Source organism: Sturnira hondurensis, unplaced genomic scaffold, assembly GCF_014824575.4.
Source record: "Sturnira hondurensis isolate 20B ecotype Veracruz unplaced genomic scaffold, ASM1482457v3 Scaffold0003874, whole genome shotgun sequence".
Classification (NCBI taxonomy): domain Eukaryota; kingdom Metazoa; phylum Chordata; class Mammalia; order Chiroptera; family Phyllostomidae; genus Sturnira; species Sturnira hondurensis.
The window spans coordinates 6236049-6262469 of NW_028076505.1; the positions used below are offsets into that span (position 1 = coordinate 6236049).

Sequence of the window (26421 nt, forward strand, 5' to 3'; positions counted from 1 at the left end):
ACGCACACACATTTTGTATCCTGGGAGAGAAGGGCATGCACAGGTCACCAGGAAGTTCCTTCCCAGGATATTCTCCTAACAGCAAACTGAGCCACACTGCCTTCCTCAGTGCCTGCTCCCATCTTCCTTTTCTCTCACTCCTCTTCAGGCCCCACTAGCCAGACACAGAGAATGTCACTCCTCCCCTGTGCTTTCTGAGCAGCGATGGAACTCACACAGCAGCAAAGAAAAAAAACAGAAGGAGGAAGTCACACTCTCCACTTGGGCAGATTTTTCGTTTTACTATACGTCCCAGGAAACATAAGCAGGAGGAAAACACACCAACCATTATCCAGGGCATCCAGTCCCTGGAGCGTGTCCAGGAACTCAAACTGCCAGCAAGGACTCCCAGCCCACAACTTCTCCAACTTGACCGCGCACAGAATCTCCTGAGGGCTTTAAAATTCCTGATGCCCCCCTCTGCCCCTCACCAGTTAAATCTGACTCTCTGGGGTGAAAAGCCACCAGCTGAGACATGAGGCCAGAGTTCTAACCTCCTGGTTCTCTACCTTCCATGTTAAAAAAAAAAACAACCCAACAGGCCCAAATGGAGTCACATGTGCCAAGCCCCAGGTCAGCAAGCCAAGACTTCCCATCTAACCTACCTACAGTGTCAGCCTCTCCCAAGAATGGAGTCTGAAACCAGCCAATCTGGAGTTTCCTGCTTGACAACAGTAAGGTAATGTGCCTGACAGAACCCTGCCTGCCATCCTGGCCTCTAAGGAAAGATGACACTGGTACCTCAAATAACTGCTAGTAGCTTTCTTGTCCCACCTGCTTCTGCCTGTAAATGCCTTCCATTTTTTACAACTTCTTGGAGCTCCTTGCTGTTTCTGAGATGGGATCCTGCCTGATCCATGAATTGGTAAATAAAACCCAAGATCTTGACATTTACTCAGTTGAAGTTAGTTTTGTTTTTCAACACCCACTAAATGTCTCAGAGAAAAAACCTGAGGCTCCTGCGTAATCAGATTCCACTACTAAAGCCCAAAGGAGAAACAAACAAACCATGGCAGGGACCTGGGTTAAGTCACATAAGAGACGGGAACGAGGACCAAGCAGGCCACCAAAACCATCAGAAAAGAAGGCGGAGAAGGCGAGCAGCGTGCACAGAACCAGAGCAGTGCCACCCCTCGGCTGAAGAGCCAGTTTGAGGCTCTGGATCTGTCTCCAACTGATTGGTGCTCTGATAACCACTGAACTTGCCTACCCATGCATAAAATCAGACTGCCTCAGAAGGGGTGACAATGCAGAGGACGGATGTGAAGCCCGAAGCGAAGCTTTCACAAACACAATCTCCATCCTTACTTAGCACTGCCAGCATAATTTGCAGAAGCCTGTTTGGAGCTGTACCTTATCTTTTAGCCTCCTTCCTCCGCGCCCATATCCCATGGTGCCCCTTTCCTGATTTTGTGGCAACAAGGAAAGGACCAGTCTCTGCAAGCATTCAGTGTAATTCAAGGATGCTGGGGGCACAATTAGGAAATGAGCAAAGGGCACTCAAAGATGTTACCCCCCGAAACACACTGAAAACACTAATATTGTAGGAAAGCAGTAAGAGTAAACGGTCTAAAATAAATAATGTTTTAAATTAAGCAAACAAAGGAGAAAGATTTTGAAACATTCATTGTAAACCAGAAATTTTAAAATGGCATTCAGGCTAGGACTGTTGGATTCCGTGTTCTAAAACTCTTTAATTAGTTCTCAGTGCTTTAACAATCAGATGATTTTACATCAAATCTGGATTTCTGATTCTCTTGAAATATGGAAGGACAGGGCACTCCTGTGTCCCACAGAACAGCAGGTGCCACAATCCCACCCAGCCCACTGTGGCCAGCTGCCACCCACCTGTCACCTCAGCACGCTGGGGTTAGGGCCCTTGCAGGAACCTAACTGGCCTCATTCAGAGAAGGCACTATGCATTTAACAGCAATAAACTTCTTAAGTGACTAGGTGGCGACCAATTTAAAGGACCTGATTGTCACTTCTCAGATTTCGTGTACTTTCTTTTGAATTGTATTATCTTTTCCCACCCAGGGTGCCCCTAAGGGACAGAAAGCAATGAAAATGCTTGCTAAGGTGATGGAACTAATCAAGCTGAATTTTAACAAAATAATGTATGATTTAATCCAGCTAGAGCAAATAAGGTTTGATTTGTTCGGGTTTTCTAATTCCCTATTTAGAATTTATTTAAGAAATTGCCAGTGAGGGGGCTTTCTCTCTCATAGCTCTTAGTCTTTTCAGCATGCGCTCCACCTACCTCCCTAATTTACAATCCTTCTGACTCCTAGACCGTACTCTCCCCTCCTGAGGCTCTGCAGGTATGCGGCTTTGCAGAATAAAGCTGCTATTCCCCAGAGCTGCAATGCAGACACTACTAGCAGGTTCTTAACACTCAAGAATTCATCCATCCCAGATTCCTTGAAATTGAATATACTACCACAATTTACAGGCAGAAATAAAAGAAATAACCTTGTCATCGAGCCAAAAGGACCTGAGGTAAGAAAGCCCTCTGATATCACCACGCTCTTTGTAATAAAAGAGAGACAGAACAAAACAGTCTGGCCTCATTTCTGCAGCTCAACTGACCAAATAGTCTATGCACAATAACACAGGCCCCTCCTAGGACAGCCATATAAGGGAGAAGGAAGTCTCGAGTTGCACCTGGCATAATACTTACACCTCTAATTTGGAACTCATTTCAGAGGAGGAAAGGAGGAGGGGCAGGGGCCAGCACATAATGTAATGGCACTCACTGTTTGAAGCCAGAGGCCTCATCTTGAGATAACAAGATGACATCAAATGACCAGTTCTACTTGTTTCACTCAAGTCCTCAACTCTCAAATGCTGCCTTTCCATTCTTTTATTAGCCATGCTTTTAATTCAGCCTCTATTATCCTGCAAGCTGAGGCTTCCTCTGAGTGACCTGTGTTTCGTGGCTCTGCTCTATTTGCATTTCCAATGCCTGAAAAACCCAGTCCTCACCTGAAATGGGAAGCTCTCCAACAGCAGTGCAAAGAAAGGAGACCCTTAACTTCCTACAGGAAAGGGACTTGAGAGCCGCTAGGAATGCCTCTGAAAACAAACAAGTGGATAAAACCACGGCACACTGAAGTCACGAGAAAGTAAACTGCTGTTATCCCAGCAAAGGCTACATTCACAGGCAGCCATGATGAACTCCTTCTAATGCCCCAAGTCTGAGTTACACCCAAGCCCACTGCAGGCTTCTGTAGTACCACAACACCTGGTCCAACCAAGGCAAGGACTGTGCCTGACTTGGGCATCGCTGTACCTCCAACATGTCTGTCCAGTGGCTTTTAAAGATTTAAGGGGGATAGTGGTTATCTGCAAGCTGAAAACTATTTTCATGATGATACCAGCTTTTATCTGCCTAATTCACTCTCATTCTCGCCTGAGTGTACAGTGGAGATTCCCAGAGGCTGCAAGAGTGTGATGACAAATCATTTTGATGGCTAAGGGAATGTGTGCTTACATATTCCTATGTTATAAATTTTTCTGTTTTAATTCTACTGTGGTAGATAGATATATAGATAGATATAGATATAGATATAGATACAATCCACAAAAGCAAATACTTTGGGGGTCCTCAATAACTTTTAAAGTATAGGAGTCCCCAAAACCAAATACTTTGAGAACTGATGGCCTAGTACAAAGTCTGGCATATACCAGGCTGTCAACAGATTACACACAATGTGAATAGTCAATCAATGATGGGTAGATGGAATTCTTTCTATCAATAGACTAATGTCTAGTTCATGGTCTGTAATAGATAAAAGATGGAAAGAAGAGGTTCCCAGGGGTCAGTCCACTCTCTCTTGGCTAAAGGGGAAAAAAACAGATTTGGGGGAATCATCAAGTAAGAAAGAGCCAGGACCATTGCAACATGTCCTCGAATCCACGCCAGTTACTCCCACCGTCTACCCAGCATGTTCTAGTGTAATGGACACTACCTTCCAAGTTATACAAAAATTGGCGAAAGACAGTGTTACCCAGTCCATCTCCCGTCACCCAGGAGTGTCGCCCACTCCTTCCCCCACCTGCATCTCGTCAGTCCCTGTTAACTCTTCACTATCTCTTGAATCCTTCTGGATTTAGTTCGGCTGTCCCTGCTCCAGGCAGATTTCCTGGGCCCGTTTCCCTAGCCAAGTCTACTATAGATTTTTAATAGAAGCTTTTCCTTTTATTCCAGAGCACTTCCTTTAGCCTCTAAAACATCCATTTGTGGGATTTTCATGCCTGTCTCTCCAACTAGACTGTAATCTCCAGAAGCACTGGTCTTGCTCACCAGAGTATCCCAAGCAATTGCCCCACGAGTCTGGGACAGAACAGGAGCTTAAGGATGAATGAATTGTTGGCTGCTTTGGTGGGTAGGTGAGTGATGGGATTTCAGTGATCAGACGGGTGGCTGGTTGACTGAGTAGGTTGGTAGCTGGGTAAATGAGTGGATGGATGAGTTGGTGGAAAGAGGTGAGTGGGCAAATGAAGCTTGGTAATGGGTGGATAGATAACTGACTTGCTGGCTGGACGGTGCCTGAGTAGCTGAGTGGGAGAGCGGATCCATTCCAACTGCCATGCACTAGTTCAGGTCCCTGTTTGACCAGTTATATGTGATGACCTCCAACATACGTTGACAGCTGCCTCACTCCCTGGCTTTCTAAAACACAAATCTCATCATGTTACACCCATTTATAAAATGGTTTCCATTACCTACAGAATCAGCTTAAAGCTAAATGATTTTTAGAACAATGGATAGGAAGAAACAACAATAAAGTTCAAACTTCGAAACTGGTCAAACCAGACAAGCCTGCAGTCTGAACCGCCCACTTCTCCTGCCCCCACTCCCACCAGCCATCTGGAGTTTCAGCCATGCCACAGTATCTGCAGCTCCCCAATCCCACTCTACCGTCCAGAGCCTCTGTACCCTTTCTGCTTAAAATGCAATCGCTCACCTTGAGTGCTTGACTGACTTACTCTGCAGAGTCCTACTCTCAGCAGTGTCATCCTTTAGGATGTCCCTCTCAGTCCTCAGAAGGAGCTCCTCTCAGCATCTTCCTACCCCCACACTGTCATACACCATTATTACCTAGAGTACCTGTGAGGGTCTCTTGATTCCTGTTGCTCCCACTAGATCATGAGCTACTGGAGAACAGGCATCATGTTCTCATCCTCTCTGACCAAATAAAGGGCAAAATAAAAGCTGGATGGCTGGACAGATGTCAGAGTCGCCAGGAAAACATCTGCTCTTTACCAACCTAAGCCTACTTGGACTTCAAAGCTTAAGTTCTACCATCATCACACCTTCACTGTAGACCGGAGCTCACACTGATCTTCCTTTCTTCCAACGCCTACTGGACTTATTACCTGCAGAGCAGGACCGAATACTTGGTGACTGGGGGACTGTGCCCATTCATCATTGAGTTATCATCACAGTATTTATATAAAACCCTAAGAGGTACAAGACAAAATTATAATAGTCACCGTTAATTGTACCTATTCTGTGCAAGTACTTTCTAGCCATTAATTCCTTAAAATATCAAAATAGCCTTATGAATAAGATTATTATTAACCCCATTGTACAGATAAGGAAAGAAGAGATCAGAAGACTAAAGAATCCTTCAGCAAACCATTCAGGTAATTAGTTGCAAAACCAGGATGCAATCCTAGGACCATCTGATTTACCTACCCTCTCGTATCTGTGCCTCTCTCACATCTTCACTGTACTGAGCACGATCAGAAAGTCTGGGATTATGAGGCAGCAAAATCTCTGCCTCCCTAATTTAATCAAATTATAGTCCACAAGTATCCTTCTAAGGAAAAGCTCTCATTTTTTTTCAAAAAAAAATTGGCAATTTCTCTTATGCAAAAAGCACTTAATATCTGCTGGATGGATGAATGGATGGATGAATGAATAAGAAATGACAGAATAACTACAAGCATGCCTCAAGGCTAAGGAAGACAGTACAGAAAATAAGCCAGATTTATCCAGAACTGATTAGCAATAGCTACCTTTCAAGTCAGAGTAGAATAAAAGGAAGAGGGGAAAGATGGCAAAAGCAAAACAACCACAAAATCCTCTGACTCTTCAAAATTCAAAGAGGAATTCTAGCCAAGATCAAATTAAAGACAATCAGATCAGTTCCACAAGGATTTGTTTCAGGAAAGGAGGAATGAATTCCTTCCACTGATTCTTTATCAATCATTTATTAGTCATCAGAATGAGCAGAAAATCTACAAAGTATTTGTTACTTTGTATTTGCACAATATTTTGTGTGTGTTTCAGCTGAATTTCTATATTTCTTGAAATAATAAAGCATAATACACCAAATACGTTGCATATTTTTCCCATCTTCAATATTAAAATGCCTACACAAAAATTCACCAATCTTGATAAGTTTTTTACATGTACACTGATATGACAACTGTCACAATACAATCTAACAAAATTGTTTAGAAAGAAGTTAAGACAACTAAGGGTCCTACAGCCATCTTACAGAAAAAAACAAACTTTTTGGCCAGCCTGCACTAGAAAGTGCAGGCTAAAAATCAGGTTCCTTGAAGGAAAGCCTGCCTTTGGAGAGCTCTGATTGTCCCTCCTCACCATCCTCCTCCTTCCAACACTGGCCCATTGACCAGACACAGTGAGTATTAGCCCCCATCTCCCAACTTACCTTCAATAGCTGTCCACTGTCAACAAAATAAACGCTATTGATCTCAGTGCTACAAAGATCTTTACAAGTCACTTATATGCAAGCTCTTTAAGTCTGGCACTCTAGCTGGTGATCAGCCCAACAACAAAAAAAACAAATGAACAACAACAAAAAAAAGCAGCACAGCCAGGGGCATCACACCTGCCTCAACAGAATGATTTCTCCCACTGGTCTTCTAGTCAACCTTTCAGTTGTAAGCCACTTAGTCACTCACTTGCTAGCCTGACCTTCCTAAGGACAGACACCACACCCATTATCCCCAAATGCCTAACACAATGGTTGGCACTTGGTAGTTGGCCCATCAATGCTTGTAGGATGAATGATCATAGGAATAAGTGATCACAATCATACATACTCATGCCTCTTGTCTAATCACTCATTTCTATTCTTGCCCCATCAGAGTCCATTCTCCACCAACAGCCCAAGTGACCTTTTGATGTTAAGTCAGATCAAGTCACTCCCCTTCTCTTACCCTTCCAATGGCCCTAACCACACTTAGAATGAAGCCTACTGGACCCTACATAATCCACCACACTTCTCTTACTGCACTGAACTCAGGCCTCACTGGCCTCCTGTGTCCAGCGCACATTCCAGGCTTACTCCTGCCCCAGAGCCTTTGCACTTGCTCTTCTTCTGCCTAGAACATTCTTCCCAAATATTCCCACAGTTCATTACCTTCTTTCAGCAGCACAATGAGTCCTTCCCTGACTACTATTTTCTATAGATATCTATTCCTTTACTCTGCTTTATTTTCTCTATAGAACTTTGCACCACCTGCCATTATATATGATCTCCTGTTTCCTCACCAGACCTATGCTGTCTCATACAGCAACTACCAGCCGCATGCAGCTACTGAGCACTTAAAATGTAACTAGTCCAAATTGCATTGTTCTGAAAGTGTAAAATACATGCCGATTTCAAAGACTATCTACGAAATAATCTACTGATAGCATGTTGAAATGATAACATTTTAAATACACTGGGTTAAATGAAATAGCTTCTTAAAGTTAATTTCATCTGTTTCCTTTTACTTTTTCAACATTTTTTATTTATTAATTTTTAGAGAGAAAGAGAAAGGGGGAGTGGGAAAGAGAGGAGGAAGGGGAGAGGGAGAGAAGAAAAAATAACATCCATTTGTTGCTTCAATTATTTATGTAACCACTAGTTGATTCTCGTATGTACCCTGACCAAGGATCAAACCCACAAATTTGGCATATCAGGATGATGCTTTATCCAACTGCGTTACCGGCCAGGGTAGCTTTTTAATTTGGCTATCAGAAAAATTCTAATTTACATACAGCGCTACATGGTATTTCTATTATACAGCAGTACACTAAAATATAAGCTCACTGAGGACAGCCAGTTTATGTATTCTATCCACCAATGAATCTCAAAACTTTAAACAGAACCTTGTACATAGAGGTGCTCAACAAATATTTAATGCTTGAAAGAACTTTCTCCTGCTATGAATCTTTCCCATCTTACAAGATGCATATCACACCTTCCCTCTTCCTGGAAGCTTTCTGAGATCACCCCACTTGACACTTGTTCCCCCAGCAGCTAGCACAGGGTCCAGACATACGTCTAATAAATAATTTAGCAACCATTAACTGAGTAAGTATCTGTGAATCATCCACCTCATTCAATCATCATAGCAATGCAGGAGGAAGACGAGGGGGGGCTATTAGACTCATGTTTTAGAAAAAGGATACAAGGCCCAGAAAAGTGAAATGACACACCCGAGCTTACACAATGAGCAACTGGCAGCCCAAGACAGCAAACACAAGTCTTCCAGCTCTAGTCCTGGCTACCTGACCCTCCACCCAAGGCCCAGGCTGGCAGCCAGCACCACACCCACAGACATGATCTGCTTGGCCTGCAGGGTATCTATTCGCTTGTGTATTTCAGCTATAATCTTTGCCAATACTTGAAATTTTAGGGATTCTAACGGTTCTCATTCTTGTTTTACACTTGAACACACTACATGCAAAGCACAAGGGACATACCCAAGAACAAAATAGAAATGGTGCCTGTCCTCATAAAGGGATTCAGATAGTAAACCAATAAATAAGACATATATATATATATATAGTAGAGGAAGTTGTGATAAGGGCTGTAAAGAGAAAAAGAATGGGGATAGGAAACATTAGGGCTGGGGGATGCTATTTCTAATGGAATCATTGAAGGGTTGACATTTGAGCAAAACTAAAGAAGGAAGAAGGATGTGGACATCTGGGTTTCTACACCTTCAGCAGATGGAATGGTGAATGCAAGGTCCTGAGTGGATCACTAGTTGGAATGGAGAACCATCATCTCTCTAGACATAGGGTGCAGTAGAAATAATTTCCCCTTCAGGTATGAAAATTTCACTGGAAAGTGGTTTCCCAGGCAGTACGTACAGTTCCCAGACTTCCTTGTATCCAGCTGTGGCCATGTGACCAACGGAAGGTAAGCCGCAGCGATGTGTCCCTCCCACACCAAGGCAGCCAAGAAGCACTGCAGCTTCCCTCCCAACCCCCCAGCTCCCTCCCACTGGCTTGAGAGACAACACTGAGGCCCTGGAAGTGGAGGGCTCCAGGAAACAGGAGACAAACCACCTGCTGACTGGAAACCTGCTTACAGAAGCAAAGGTGAATTTGCTTCTGTAACTGATATTTCTTCGGTAACTCTCGTGCTAAACCATTAAAATGTGGGGGTAAACTTGTTATAGAAGCTAGGAAGTGCCCCTCCACACAGGATTCCCTCTCTGATTTTCAAGCTGATAATCTGAGGCTACTCATTCTCCCCTCGGTGCTCAATTTCTACTATGGATTACTGCTGACTTTCTGTTCCCTGCAGACATTGAGGCTATGGCCCCTGTCCTACAGGTTTAACTAATTCTGCCTAAAACCAATCCTTGACACACCCCTGAGGCCTGCTTCCCCCCAACTCACTCTAAACTCCAACCCTTTCTCCCCATCAAGGATTAAAGGTCCCCACGTGTCCTTTTCATTTGACCTGTGGAACTGGACAATTAACCCAATCAAAGTGTTAACAGCTCTAAGTGCCTATTTATAGCCCAACAAGGGACACCAGAGCCATAATTCCTAAACCTTTTGACTGAATAGAGCTGTTATGGAGGAAATGCTATCTATTCTTACCCTTACGATCTTACCAGTATAGGCGAAGTTCCTGAAGAGCTAGAAAAGCTTAATTAAGAAGGAAATATTTTACAAGACAACTAAATGCATTGTGTGATCTTGGACCAGATCTTGGACCAGAAGAAAGGACATTATTAGGGCAATTTGAGGAATCTGAATAGATCAGATCAGTGAATAGTACAGTATCAATGTTACTTTCCTAGTTTCGAATTATACTATAGCAATATCAGATTATGACATCTGGAGATGCTGGGTGAAAGACACATAAGCACTCTGCACTGTTTTTGCAACTTTTTGTAAATACTTCAAAATTTAAAACATTTTAAAATATTTTTATTTTTTAATATATTTTATTGATTATGCTATCACAGTTGTCCCATTTCCCTTCTTCACTCCCCTCCACCTTTCACACCCTCTCGCACTCACATTCCCCCTCTTCAGCTAATGTCCATGTGGCATATTTAAAAGTTCTTGGCTTCTACATTTCCCATGCTACTCTTGCCTCCCCCAGCCCCTGACTATTTCCTACCTACCATCTATGCTACTTATTCTCTGCACCTTTTCCCCCTCTCCTCCTCCCACTCCCCTACTGCTAACCCTTCATGTGATCTCTATTTCTGTGCTTCTGTTTCTATTCTAGGTGTTTGCTTAGTTTGTTTTTGTTTTAGGTGTGACTGTGAGTAATTGTGAGTTTGCTGTCATTTAAAAATATTTTTAAAAAAACAAAATAAAAGTGCCCTGATTGGCTAATCCTATCCCAGCAGCAGCCCAGGGCTACTGACACTTTCTCACGACTGGCCTTCGATCTGATCAAGCAGAAAGAGCTCACATAAAAACATTAACTTCAGGGAAAGAAAGAAAACAGACCAAAAGCTATTTTTAAAGTCTTCATCTCTGCAACTGTTTTTTACTTTTGAGCTAGTCTCCATCACCTTGAATCATTTATCCTGAAAACTCCCTGGGGACGGACCTTTTAAGTCCCACTCAGAGGGAGTTCACAAAGTGATTTCCCTGTGCCCCAAGCCAAATGTCTAAGCAGGACCACTGGGTGGCTTAGACTCGGCAGGTGCAGCCAAGACTCGGCAGGTGCAGCCAAGTGACAGACCACGAGGTCACAACGGCTCAAGAAAGAAAGCTCTTGAGAGTGAACATCACTTGGTGGGTGCGGAATCCCAGACTCCTAAAATTCCCATTCAAAGCTTTTTGTCTTGGGATGGTAAGCCCCCACTTGTGGGGGCGACTTTCCGCACAAGTCCCCCCAGCCGCCACGAATGAGAGAGAGTAATCATGACAGAGATACAATGTGATCTGCTTGGGGAGGAGAAGTGGCCATTTTCCAAGAGGAAAAAGGCTGTGAGCAGTGGAAAAAGGCCTTGAGCTCCCTCCTCCAGGGGCTTTTATTGGGTTGTAATACACAGGAACACAGGGCAGCAAGCATCAAACAACAGATAACATTTCAAAGGAATCTGAGGGCTTAGCATGAGTCCCAGAGTTTTAGGGTTTCCTGCTCAAACCCTTAACCTATGAATGAAAGCATTCTTAGCAGAGCAGATTTCACAGGTTTATCAGGAAGTCTTTGTGATGCCAGATCCTTCCCCAGGACACACTCTAGCAAGGCAAGGAGCTGCACCCCTGTCTATCAGGTATTTAGGCTTAAGGGGCTTAGAGCCAAGAAGCACTTCTCCCAGAGAACATGGGGACTCCGGCTATGTCAAAGCCAAGGGGGGGTGCCCCCCCCACCGCGGGAGTCCATTGCTCTCTGTCACAGTGCCCCCTCCAAATCCTTCCATGAAGGCCTCCCAGGTGATTGAGTCTGGCTTAGGTTGCCCCCCACTGTGACGGGTCTTACCCGTCATTGACTTCGAACCAAGCTTTGGGGGCAGGGAGAGGAAACTGAGGCAGCGTTTGCTACCATAGACAAGCTTTGTCTCCTGGGCCTCAAATTCTAAAGGCTCAAATTCTAAAGGTCGTCCCTAGCCCTTAGCCACAAGAGGTCGAGATACAATTCCTAGAACCAGGCAGAGCGGTCTACAACACCCACTCTCTACCGGCAAGCTCCGAAAAGGAAGGAAACAACTTACTCTAATGGCAACCTAATGTCAGCGTTCTCTCAAATAACAAAATCAGACTTATCAACATCTGCTCTGGAGAGTAACTTCACTACAGTAGTGTTTTTCAAACCACAGATCATAAAATCAATTTAGTAGGTAACAGCCATCTTTTCTTTTTTAATGAAATAGTAAAGCGTAGAAAATATCAGTCTGAGCTCGGACTGCTGTGGCTCAGTGGGTTGGGTGTCCTCTGGCAAACTGAAAGGTCATTGGTTCGATTCCCAGTCAGGGCACATGCCTGGGTTGCCAGGTGTCTAGTTGGGAGAATATGGAAAGCAACCTATTGATGTCTCTCTTTCTCTCTCTCTCTCTCTCTTCCTCCCTCCCTTCCCCTCTCTTTAAAAGTAAGTAAGTAAAATCTTTTAAAAAAAGAAAGAAAATATCAGCATACATTGAGCTGATGTCTTGCTGCAGATCATGTTTGAAGTACATAGTCCTGTACAATCATCACCAGCCCTACAAAATATAAATAGCCTTCATTTTAAATAATATGAAATCCTTTTTCACTGAAAGCCACAGGGAAAATTTGTTTTTAAATTTATCTTATATGCACAATATAACTTTTATTGAATGTGTTCCCATAAAGGAAAAATTCTCTTGTAAATGAAAGTCAAAAATATCCTGCAAAGTGTCTCCATTAAAATACTTTTTGATTACATAGAAGAAAAAATATAACATTATAGAAGAGAAACCCAGCAGACACCACCTTAACCAAGCGACCAAGGTCAGTATCACCAGTAGTAAGATATATGTATTCACCGAAATATGTACCCCTAAATGATATGAGGAAAAGAGCACAATATTGCTTAAGTGGTATTCTTGTCAAAATCGCGTAACTTCAATTTAATCATGGCACAATATCAGAGAAACCCAAATGAAGGGCCATTCTGCAAAATGACTGACATTCCTCTTGAGACTGAGACTGTCACCATGCAGAAGAGATTAAAGAGACCTGGCAACTACATGCAGTGTGGGATCCTGGACTGGATCCTGGGACAGGAGGAGGACATCAGAGGAAATATTGTGGTTTCATTAACAGGGAGGAGCCAGTGTTAACTGGTTGTGATACCATGATTATGTAAGATGTTAATTAAGCAAAGTTGGATAAAGCATATATGGGAACTTCACTGCAACTCTAAAATTATTTCAAGATCAAAGTTTTTAAAAGATCTTTTCCTGAAGAAATAAACAAGAGTGTTCTGCCCCACAAAGTCTGTATCACTTAATCCAAGTAAGAGTGGTGTACCTCCAATTCTCTAACCCTAAGACATAATAAACATATGAACAATGGATGTGTAATTTACGCATAACTAACTTAATACAAAGGAAGCAAGGCGAAGCTGTCATCTTTACCCTGCTCTTCCTCAGCCCTCTTTCACCTCTCCCATTTTCCTAATACTGAAAAGGAAGATATTCAAGATTCCCTTTTCCTCCTCAGAGAGAACAATGTGAGACATCCTACTGACAGATGCTGGCCTATGGATTTCTAATTCCTTAGAAGCAACCACAAACCCACAAACAAAAAGACTGAGGGTGGGGGATGACAGTTATTAATGCAACAAATATTTTCTGAATACCCATCTCAGCCAGGCATGGTTCTAGGCCCTGGGGAAACAGCCACCAACAAGATTGGCAAGATTACTGGCTCTCACAGAGTTTGCACGCAAGAAGAAGAGAGACAATAAACAAGTGAACAAACAAAAATACACTGATATGCACATATACTGCATGTGCACACACACATAACCTCGGATCACAGAAACTTCTGTGAAGCCAGAGAACCAGGGTGATGTGACGAAAATTTCTCTGAAGAAATGATACTTGAGCTAGGACCTGACCCTGCTCTAACTCCCAGTTTTCTCATCTATAAAAGAAAGCTAACAACATTCACCCCTCGAGCATTGTTGTCAAGAATTAAATTAGGTAATGATGGCATAACATTTACCAGGGTTTCTAGTAAGTGAATGAGTGGCTAGAAATAGTAACTGATGGTAAAAGTTACCAACACAATCACAGTGAAAGCACTAACTTTCTCAACTTACTTTAAATTCTAAGTATCTCAATAAAATTTGTTCGAAGTGTGAGTACATTGCTGATCACAGAAACAGCTATTTCCCCTCCACCGGGCACAGCAAGGAACAATGAACGTATGTGGAAATAGAGCAGGAAACAGAAACACTCAGCCTGGAGCCCATGAAAGTGAAGGAATGCTCCCAGGCCCTGCTGGCAGTCACCCCCTCGGTGCCTTACGGGAACCAGCGGGCTGTAGCTAAGGGAACAAAGACCACCTTCCTGTGAAGGATTTCTCGCTGGACTATCACATGACTGCCGCTGGAAAGCAGGCAGTCCTGGCCTCCAAAGTAAATCGGACATCCTCAGTCCTTGGGAAGAGGTTGAAGTTGTGCAGCACTCTCTCATTTCCCCAAGGCTGAAGGTATAACTATGACATATTTTCTCTCATAAATGAAGCTATAGCAAGATTACTTCCAATTCCAGAACCCACAAAAATGGCAAAAGGTACTGAAGCAATTTAGAAGAGTATCTGTGATGAGGATGTGTAAAACAAATCCATGGCAGACCAGAGTACTCTGTATCTCACAACTGGACACTTCTGAAACACCTCTGACAGACGGACAGACAGACTCCCTCTCAATTGCTTTCTCTCTCACACAGTCTACAGGAATAAAGTAGCAGAAATTTAACACCAACTTATGTTGACTAGGTACTCTAAGTCACTGAGGAGCTGTGGGGGCGACTTTCCTCACAAGTCCCCCCGAGTGCCACAGATGAGAGTAAATATGACTGAGACACAATGTGATCTGCTTAGGGAGGAGAAGTGGCCATTTTCCCAGAGGAAAACGGCTGTGGGCAGTGGCCAGTCTCTCAGGGGAAAAAGGCCAGCAGCGACCAGCTTCTCTGAGGAGAAAAAGACCTCGAGCCCCCTTCTCCAGGGGCTTTTATTGGATTCTAATACACAGGAATACAGGGCGGCAAGGATCAAACAGTAGATAACATTTCAAAGAAATCTGAGGGCTTAGCATGAGTCCCAGCCTGTCAGGAACAGAGTTTTAGGGTTTCTTGCTCGAACTCTTAACCTATGAATGAAAGCACTCTTAGCAGAGCAGATTCACAGGTTTATCGGGAAGTCTTTGTGATGCCAGATCTTTCCCCAGGACACACTCAAGCAAGGCAAGGAGCTGCACCTCTCCCCAACAGGTATTCAGGCTTAAGGGGATTAGAGCCAGGAAGTACTTCTCCCAGAGAACATGGGGACTTGGGCTTTGTCAAAGGGGGGGCGAGAGTCCATTGCTCTTTGTTGCAGCCCCCCAAATCTTTCCATGATGGCCTCCCAAGTGGTCATGTCTGGCCTAGGTTGCCCCTCCTCTGCGGGGCTCTTACTCATCAAGGACTTCCGACCATGCTTTGGGGGCAGGGAGGAAACTGAGGCAGCATTTGCTACCAGAGACAAGCTTTGTCTCCTGAGGCTCAAATTCTAAAGGTTGTCCCTAGCCCTTAGCCACAAGGGGTCGAGATACAACTCCTAGAACCAGGCAGAGCAGTCTACAACAAAGAGCATTTTTTAAACTACCATCAACACATGGATAACTGCATTGGATACTGTGGATAACTGCATTATCCACAATAAGGTGTTTTAAAATGTTGTGTATAAACATAGTATCAGTCACTTGCTCCACATTACTGGTCAAGTTCATGGAAAAGGAAGAACAAACATCCATGTGCTCCAAATTCCAGAGTCAGTACCAGCACAACCCTTTCTAGGGAATCTTACCTGAAGCAACACAGCTATCCTGAGAAACTCACCTCTCTCTGGCCATCACTACTTCCCTCCCTGCCTCCAACAGCCTTCTTTCTCCAACTCTGAGCTCCCTGAATTCCTTCCCTTTTCTTTAAGACAAAAGCATGCATGTGCGCGCGCACACACACACACACACACCCTCTTCTCTGCTACACCCAGGTCTATGATGCCCAGTGGGAGCTGTGGTTCAAGAAAGGCCAGGGTCCCTGTGTCTCACAAAAACAATAAAGGAGCTTGGAAAGATTTTATACAGGAGCCAGCTTTGCAAAGGTGACCAGGTGTCAGCTCTCTTCTTCTTTTAACTCCCTCGATTACTGGAAGGGCAGTCAACAGGTCCCACCAACATGCCCCCGGCCTCCTGCCCCCAGCAGACAGGAGCCAACAGGGCCTCTACCTTCACAGCCTGCTGATGCTGGAGAACCTCTCTCCTTTCCTCTTGTTGATAATGACCTTCCAATCTCCTGCTTTTCTCCCTCCCCTCACTGCTTGACCCACCTCCACTCCTGCCTCCTAAGTGTGGCTGTCAGCACTCCTTCATCTAATTCCCTCCACAACTTGTGCAGTATTATTTCACAGCAGCATCTTCAAAACTTGTAGATTCAGGACCTTTTTATACTATGAAAAATTACTAAGGAGCCCAAACAGCTCTTATCAATGTAGATGTATCCATTTATAGTTCCCATATTAGAAATTAAAACTAAAAAAAATTCAACACAATGCACAGCACAGAGCCCCATCATCATCACACATCGTGTAGCTTCTGGAAAACTCCACTGCACCCCTTGAGAGAGGAGGTTAAAAAGGCAAAAACAGCCCTGGTTGGTGTGGCTCAGTGGATGGTGTGCTGGCCTGCAAACAGGAAGGTTGCTGGTTCAATTCCCAGTTCAGGACACAGGCTTGCAGGCCAGGTCCCAAGTTGGGGGCATGTGACAGGCAACCAATCGATGTATCTCTGGAAAACTGATGTTTCTCCCCATCTCTTTCTCCCACCCTTCCCCTCTCTCTAAAAGTAAATAAACAAAATCTTTAAAAAATAAAGGCAAAACATTCCAGCAGTATTAGTATGAAAACAGTTCTGACTAAAACCCCCCTCTATAAGAGTCTCAGTGATTCCCAGGCAACCCTGGACCACACTTTGAAAATCACCCTTCTACCAGAAAAGAAATTGAACCTTAAAGAGTGAAATCAACTTGCCCTGATCACCCAGCCAGTCTTCTGAGGGGCTGTCTTAGCCTGGGTTATGCAGTTCTGTCCCCTCTGTCCCTTTGTCCCCCTCACCCTTCCCTCTTTCTTTAGTATGGTCTTCCTCGGAAACAATCACTCCCACCACAACCACTATCCACTCAAGTGGCCCACCTCCAAATGTGCATTCACAGAGCCCACAACACACCTGAGCTCATCCCACGTGCATGCCCCAAGCACCTGAGCCAACTCAACTGACTACCACAACCCTCCACTCCAGCCAGCTCATCTCTGGCATCAAACTTCTCAGAAAAGTCACTCTTCCACTTAACATGGCCCCAAACCCCTCAGTCAGCTTCAACTCTTCGCCTCTCTCTGTCCTGCTAATTGCTCTTTAGAATGTCTTTTGCAAATGCAAAAAAACCAGGATATTAAAAAGTGTATACATACATTCCGTCCCTACACAAACCAGGGACAAAAAGACTGGATTCAAATGCACCAAACTTTACAAGGAGTTATCTCTGGATCATGGAAGTATGAGCAAGTTTTTCTCTGATTTCTTTAATACACTTTTTGCATACCACACATTTTTAAGCATATGTATGTTCAAAATCAAAAAATACTATATGAGGGGGGGACCCATGAAAAGAAATTTATTGATTTAAAAAAATGTGCATTTATCCTTACATCCTTAAACTTCAGTTCTCTTCGAAGCACTCTCCATTTCATGCACTACACCCATCAAGACTTTCTTTCCACTGCTCAAAACAGTGTTTGATCTCATCAATTCTGATGCCTTTTAGTGCATCTGCCATTTTTTGTTTCACCTCTTCCTCACTGGAAAAACTTTTCCTTTTGGGGACTTCTTTTATCCAAAGAAAGAAAGAAAAGTCACTTAGGGTGTGACAGGGTGAATAGTTAGAGTGGGGCACAGGGGTCATGCCGTTTTTTGGTCAAAAACTACTGAACAATCAGTGCAGTGTGGGCAGGTGTTCTCATAAATTACCCATCATGAAATAGGCAAACATGTTGAAAAAGCCTTCAAAAATAAATTCACTGATGCCAAATGCAGCCCCTCACAACACTACCAGCTAGTACACTGATACAGATGGGTTCCTAGAACCCAGTGGGGGCTCCACTCGCCTAGTGGGGGAAGCCTGTACTACAAGGAGCCCACCCTCCAGAAGATAATTTTGTTTTAGGGGGCTCCCCCCTCATATGTATATACACATATATAGTTATATATAGTTTTATATATATAGAAAACATCTTTTTTAATCCATTTCCCCACAATGGACAACTAGGTTGTTTCCATATTTTGCTGATGTAAATAATTCTGCAATAATCATAGGGATGCATATAGCTTTTTGAATTAGTATTTTCATTTGGGGGGTAGGGGTGGGAACACTCAGCAGTGTAACTGCTGGACTGTATGGTAGGTCTATTTTAACTTTTTTGAGAAATCTCCGCACTGTGTTCCACAGTGGCTGCACCAATTCACACCCCCACCAAGAATTCTCTCTTCTACACAACCTTACCAACTTAATTATTGTCTATTTTATAATAACCATTCTAACATGTCTGAGGTGAGATCTTATTGTGGTTTTTTTCATTTCCCTGATGATCTGCAGTTTCTCACATGTGTGTCCCTAATTAGTGACACCTTCTCATGTGCCTGTGGGCCACCTCCATATGTTCTTTAGCAAAACGTCTATTCAGATCCCCTGCCCATTTTTAATAGGAATCTTTGTTTTTTTGCTATTGAGTCACATGGGTTTTTTTGCTATTGAGTCACATGGGTTTTTTATATATTGTGACTATTAACCCCCTATCAGATACATGATTTTCATACAGTGAAAGCTCCCATGGGCTTATCTGCAAGTTTTATCCCTTGAGCATGCCCTTTCCTATTACAATTCAGACCTAGTCCAGAATTACACTGTCATGGTTCAACATTTCAGTTCTCTTTATGGTCTTCTTGCGCTGGCCCCTGAGGCCCTGGGGTCTTGCATCACCGAATATGGCAGGAAAGTCAATGGGATGCTAGTGCTTTGCAGACACTTAGCACAGCACTCGGCAATTAGCAAATAAATGTTCATTACTGCTGTTAGACAAAACTGCTATTCACTGAAACTTCTGAAAACACTAACTGGCAAATGACAACCCTATTTTAAAACCATCAGTAGCTCTCAGTGCCTAATAATAATAGCCAATATGTATAAAGCCTTTACTTTTGGGCCTAGCACTATTAGTAAGTATTACCTCAGTCAATCACCATCTCCGCCCCATGAGGTGGGATCTGTGAGATCTTTTACAGATGAAAAACCGAAGCACAAAGAATGAGCTAGGATGGGGCAGAGCTGACACTCAAACCCAGTTCAGTCTTACTGTCCAGCAGAACTTTTCATGATGGACATTTTCTGTATCTGCATGATTAAACATGTGGCTACTGAGCATTAGAAATGTGGCTAGTGCAACTGGGTAACTTAATTTTTCTTTATTTCATGTTAATTTAAATAGGCCCATGCAGCCAAAAGCCTCCACACTGGACAGCACAGGACTGGAATATAAAAGCACAAACTCCCAAGCTTAACAAATGAAAGTCCTCTTAACACCTTGCCTACTTACCTCTCAACTAATCCTTACAAAAAGCTGAAGTCTAAAATCCCAGTAACGGTACTCATTCCTACCTCCAGCCATCCCCTGCCCTCCTCTCATCCAAGTCCTCTGTGAACGGAGGGGCTTTAGAAGTTACAGTAAGAGAGACGTGGGTTCAAACCCAGGCTACACGAAAACCCGGCTGTGGGACTTTGGGCAGGTTGCTTTGGCCTGTGAGCTCTTGTTCCCCATCTGTGGAATGGGGTAAGAGTGGCATCTTCTAAAGAAGATCTTCTGAAGAACATCTGCCATCTAAATGTATGCTGGTGATATACCTTCAGGGCACAACTCAAACTCCACCTCTTCTCAAAGGGGCCAGCGGAAGCCCTGGAGATCTCTGCCCGCCCTCACCCAGGCTCCACGTCCACTGCACACAGATTCAATGGTTATTTTTGTGTGTCTGCACTTTCTCTGCCACTAGACCAGCAATCCTTTGAGCCCAAGGCTTCTGTCATCAGTGAGCCTGGAGGCAACAAGTCACCATACAAAGGGCTGTAGAAGGAACTAGACCAGCTCAGCCAGTATTATCAGTACTATCTCAGGGGTCTCCAGTTCCCTCTGCAAATTGAGAATAAAAAACCCTCAGTCAGTCAGTCAGTCAGTGGGAGGAGGAAACAAAGGTGCCAATGTAAAACAAAAAATGAGCATGGTGCCAGGTGTGGGCAGCATCCCAACAGATGTCCCTCGCCCTTAGCATAAGTAATGTCTGCCGTCACCATCACAGACCTAAGAGACAGACCATGAACTGTGTCTGCTGATACTACCTGCTCTCAAAATGGGAAAACGTTCGTATGCCCCAAGGATATCAATCCCAGTCAAAATACCACTGGCATTTTTTTTCTGCTCTTTTTAACTTGATGGGCAAGACACTGAATTCCACCTGAGAGGTTAGTCAGCAAGAGAAGCTAAAAACAGTCAGAAAATAGAAGGAATGAGGTGGACTTGACTTACCTAATAAAAAAGCACATTATAAAGCTATCACCTGGCCCCTTGCCAGCACCTGGCAAATTATTTTTCTGGTAAAACATTTTTAAATACTTGTTACTAAATAAAGTTACAGTGATTAAATTGTAAAAAGAGAAAACAGTAATAACCAATCATTAGCAGCTCTGGCTAGATGTCAGGATCATCACTTGAACCTCACAACAGTGTTTTCACACTGCCGGCTGCAACTCCTCAGCGGGTCTTGAAGTCAAGTCAGTAGTTCTAGAAACAGCGTTTTTTAAGAAAATGAAACAGAGTAAGAGAGAATGAGAAATATAAGAGTAAATGGCATGAAATACCCCATGAATCTTTTACATTATCTACAGTTTCAATTTAAAACATTGCTTATTGTGAGTCACAGTAGAAAATTATATACACTGGAAAAAAGACCTCTTCTCACAACTTTTAAGGTATACAAAAATTACTATCACCATCTTCAGAAGCAAAAACTGAGGCTTACAACAATTAAGTCAGTGCTCAAATGTAGCCAGCTCATAAATGATAGCCAAATCTGTGACCGGGGCGGGCTGCCCTCAGACCCTGGTCCTGGGGACACTGTCAGGGCAGTGGGACCGGGCTTGGCCCTGAGGAATCATCTAGTGTTTCCAAAAGAAAATAAGCACATGAAATCAACAGGAAATAGGCAAATTAATTACTAAATTATCATTTTGCTTGTCTCTTCAGAGTACAAAACAATTGTATCTTGTAAAATTGTACAAAATGAAACCAGTAAAAGGACTAGGCATCAGAACAATGGAAGAAATCACACACTCACACACAAACACACAATAAAAGGTATACAGACAATATATAAATAAATGTTAAACGTTTGTATGTAAGTTTTGAGTGATTGCGTTTCTGCTAAAGTTTTGCTCATTTTAAAAATCAGAGCTGTGACTGTCCCAGGAAACTGACTTTGGGTAATTAACTATGTTTCTCAAACTGTAAAAGGGTACGGCAGTAATAGCCTCTACTTGCTAAAGCTGCTGCAAATATTAGATTTTGCACCTCTGTCACAGAGCAAATTCTCAGTAAAGGTAGATGCTATTATTATGTGATACAACATAATGGTTCTTTAAATTGGAAACTAATACTGTGCCACATAACCAAATGTTACAAGATAACAGAAACAAATTAAACATGTCTTGGCCTGAATCAAGCATCGGGTATTCCTAGCAAGGACTGATCACTGCCAAGGCTCCTGGCCCAAAATCTCAGTATCTTAAGACCTGGCCCCCATTCCTTAAGAGCCTTGCCACAACAGCTGCCCCCACTTTCCAGATACTCCAAGCCTTTCCTTTCTGTTGGCCGCTTCCTCTTTGCCTGAATATCCTCTACTCTAAAAAGTAAGATTAAAAAATTTATAAATGCACCCCTATGTTAATAGCAGCATTATTTACAATAGCAAGACATGGAAAACAATCTAAGTGTCCATCAGCAGATGAGTGGCTAAAGAAACTGTGGTTCATACACACATACATACATATACACACACGCCATGGAATGATTATCATTCCACTATAAAAAAAAAAGAAATTCCTGTCATTTGTGACAATATGGATGGACCTTGAGTACATATACTAAGTGAAATGAAGTCAGACAGCAAAAGGCAAATCTCTTACAATCTCACTTTTATGTGAACTCTAAAAACAAAAACAATCAAATAACCAAGCAAACAAACAAAACTCATAGAAAGACAGATCAAATTGTGGTTACCAGAAGCAGAGGGTGGAAGAATTGGATGAAGGTGGACTCAAGGGACAAACATCCAGTTATAAAACAATTAAGAAACGGCGATGTCAAGTTCAACATGATAACTACAGTGAACACTACTGTGTGGTACAGCTGACGTTGTTAAAAAGTAAGTCCTAAGAGTTTTCACCTCACATACACACACAAAAAAACTTTTTTTGTATTATATAAGATGATGGATGCTAACTAAACTTACAATAGTAATCACTTCACAATATATGTAAGTCAAGTTATTATTCTGTACAACTTAAACTTAATAAGTGGAAGGAAAAAAATTAACTTCCTTCAATCTTCCCAAACAACCAGCCAAAAATTCATTTTCCGGTGCCAATGACTCTTTAGGTAACTTTTAAAAATTACACTAACAATTTTTAATTATTAAATATAAAACTATGCCTGGGCAAAGTAAAACTTCAAGCAGTAAAAAGAAAAAAGAAAAGCTTTCAGTCTTCACCTAACTAATTCTTCATCGCTCCTCTTTGGAGTTACCACTTCCAGGCCCCTCATGAGTAATTCCACACACGTGCATACCCTGTGTATGTGCGCATGTTCATATATGTTTTTAACATGAATCCATACAACTCTATTGTATTATGTGGGGACCTCTTGCTTAGTCCCCTATCTTGGACTGTTTTATCAACACATTCTTTTGTAAGCATTGCACAGCATTCCAGAAAACGAATACGCCATAACTGAAATCCCCCAACTTTGCGCATTTAGGTCACTAATGATTTTTTGTTGTTACAAATAATGATATAAACAAACATCCATACACACATCTTGGGTAGGTAGGAGTAGAACCCGTAAAACAAACTCTTAGAAATAAAACTGCCTGATCAAAGGGTTTATATAATTCTAATCTTGACAACTACTGTTAAATTTTTCAATACAAGAGTTTAGAGATTTTGACCTTTACGCTTCCGTTACCCCACTTCATCTGCACTGGATGTTCCGTTTACAGTCACCAATCTCATGTTAAGAAATGGTTTCTTATTGCTATTATAATTTGTATGTCTTTCCTATGAGTTAGGTCTAGTATATTTGTTTGGCCATTTGTATACCTCTTCCCATTTCACTGCCAAATTCTAGATCATTTTCTCTCCTTGAAACTGCTCTTTGAAAGGTAATCAATGCCTTTCTCTCCAAGACCAAGGACCTCATCTCACTCCAATCATCAGAGCACCATCTTAACAAAATCTGACACCAACAACCCCCTCCCTCAGGAGATGCTTCTTTCCCTGCTATGCCAATCTGCTGTGCTGGTTCTCCATGAGGTGCAAGCCAATCTTCTCCTTGGAATTCTAAAGAGGAACAAGCATATCTCAATGTCAAATCTCTGGTTCCCGTTCCTCACTATAATGTTCTTAACATGCCATCTATGTACAAAGACTTCCCAATGTCAATCCTCAGATCATCTGAGACCTGAACCTACGGGTTTGTCTACTGAAGACCATAGAGAGATGGATGTCCTTACCATACTCCAGATAACAAACTGGGTCAACATGCGAGCAGCACTCACTGTGCTTGCACTTGACACTTACTATATCTCATATAACTCCACATATCCACAAGAGAACATAAGTACCTTACTGTCCACCTTCCCAAACTTCTTCTACTTCCTTCATCATGAAACCTCAGTCAGTGACCATGTTCTTCACCCCTCCTTCTTATCCAAGAAGCTGCCAAACCCTGTCAATTCTGCCAGTAACTGTCTTGGTGTATCCATCCAGCTTTCCCATCCCCACCTCTGGTCCGAACTGCTGCTTCCTAACCTTCTGCCCCAATCCTGATGCCACCGGAGTTCTCTGCTGACAGCACAAATATCATCACTTCAATCTACCTCCTTAGAGCACATGACTTTTAGACGTGTTCCCTGCCATCTCACCTTCCCCCCGTGCTCCGGGCCTACAACAACAAGGCACTGCACTAAATGTTTTACAGGAGTTCTGCCAGCAGGCTGTCCCTCCCTCACCAAACACTGGGCTCCTAGAAGACACTCGTCCTGCCTCCTTCACCCTGGCCCTCAGAGGGCACCCAGCACACTGCTGTGCATTTGGCAGGTGCTTAACAAATGTTCTCTAAAGTTACTGGATACAATCTTCTGGCAGGTGCTCCGGTTATTCCAAAGCAGGAAAGGAACATCTATATAGTACATGTAAATCCAGAACAAGAAAAAAATTTTAAATCATCTAAAGGCTTTTGGGGTCTGTTTGTCTTGTGTGACTGAAAATACAGAGAAATATAAATATTCTCTTAGAATTTACAGAAAGGCAAACTCCTTTCCTAAAAACCTTAGAAATAATATGAAAATCACAAAAATACAGTTATAAACCATAATAAAAATCCCTATTCGCCAATAGAAAAAGAGATTCAGATGAGTCAAAGAAGGTTCTGGCAATCTCCTAATTTTATGATCTTGTGATGCTCCAATCACCTGTCAGAACTACCAAGCAACGATGGCCACAAACCCACATGATAAAAGGGGAAAGACCATACGGTTAGTCAAACTTCACTGAGAGCCAATACAAACAAATGGCCTTGTGTAAACTGTGTCTATGAACCCGGAGGGCACTTAATTCTTAAAAGTTAAAGCAGTTCTAAAAGTAACTCGTCTAATGCAGCTTTCTAAACTGATTTAAAGAAGTCAGTGAAAAGGAAGTCCAGATTATTTTTCGGTTAATGAAGAGTCAAATCATTCTGAAGGCACTACTTTGTAGCAATATAGAAGATAAATTCTACATGTGTTTGTAACTCTCCCCCTCTGTTACTGCCAGCATATTTCAAACACTGGTACTTCAGTGTCCTCCTCCTGCCCCCAGGAGTCAAAACTTGGTTAAAAGTTTTACTATACTCATTAATCTGAAGAACTGTAAATTACTGATCAGAAGTTAGGGTTCACATTCAGGGAATCAAAATCATCTCTTATTATTTTTAAAGGTATCCCTGTTAATACTCAAAAGAACTTCTGAGTTGGCATAACTGAGCAGAGTTCGTCCGACAGCTCGTCGTGGAGCCCCAGGACCACTCTCATGCCCCTGAAGGATCTTACACCTTCATGAAAGTGATCCCGTAATTTTTTTTTAAAAAGGAGAACAAGCAAACCTCCGGTTATTGGAGTGGGGAAGAGTTTATAGGAATCTTCTCCGTGCCTCCTGAACTCTTTACCCACCACGGTCTCCGGGGCAGAGTGAAAGGGAGAGCAAAGCCTAAAGTGTTCCGGACCCCCAGAGACCACAACCAGGGCCCGGTGGGCCAGACACCATCCCGTGACACTTCAGTCCAGACTGGCCTTGGAAGAGAGTCGGAGACCAACTTCCTCCGAGTGGAGGTACTTAGGGGAGCCGCCTGCACTGCCCCCAACTCACCTGCGATTCATGGGCCGAACCCTTACGGCCACCTTGACCGATGCCATTGATCATCCCGGACCAGCCCGCGCTGGGGATCAAACCTGCTCAGCTCACCAACGCAGCGGGTTACTCCCGACTCCGGCCGCCTCTCCCGCCCACTTCCCTCTGACCCGCCCACGCCCCCGTCGCTCGGACTAGGCGCCCCTCGGCGGCTCCACCTGCCCGGCCACTGAGCATGCTCAGAGAGGCTCCGACCCGCGTGATCCGGCCCCGGCAGCGACTGGGAGGCGTGTAAGGGCGGGGCCGGCAGCGTGGAACGCTGCCGCTGGAGGTGATATTGTTGGGAAGACTGACTGAAGGCAGTGGCAAGGTAGTCACTGTCAGCGACCAAGGCAGTGTGCTTTCAGGAAAACTGGAACCCCCAACCTAATCCCATTAAAAACGGGAGGAGGAGGAGGGAGTCGCAGTAATTCAGGGCCAGAGTAAGGAGTCCTGGAGGACAAGATTACTAAAAACAGTATTTCAGCCTTAAACAGGGGCCTGGCTTTACCCCACCGTGCAGGAGTTAGCTCATCCGATTTAGAGAGGAAGAAACAGACACAGCGATTATCACAGCTTGTTAGTGGGGAGCCCCTCTATGGCCCTGTCTGCAGCTCGAAGGCT

At 43.3% G+C, this 26421-nt stretch overlaps 1 protein-coding gene across 5 annotated transcripts in view; it reads right to left on the reverse strand.

The window, feature by feature from the left end:
• Positions 1-25956, reverse strand: part of KIF16B (kinesin family member 16B) — a 325810-nt gene extending 299854 nt beyond the window's left edge. For 2 of the 5 annotated variants that reach the window (XM_037043080.1, XM_037043079.1), the window contains exon 1: positions 25777-25942. In XM_037043080.1, the coding sequence (XP_036898975.1) occupies positions 25777-25823 (47 nt within the window). In that variant the 5' untranslated portion in view covers positions 25824-25942. Of the gene's footprint in view, positions 1-25776 lie in introns of all 5 variants that reach the window. The other 3 variants (XM_037043077.1, XM_037043078.1, XM_037043081.1) reach the window with 2 other exon arrangements.
• Positions 25957-26421: the final 465 nt, after the last annotated feature.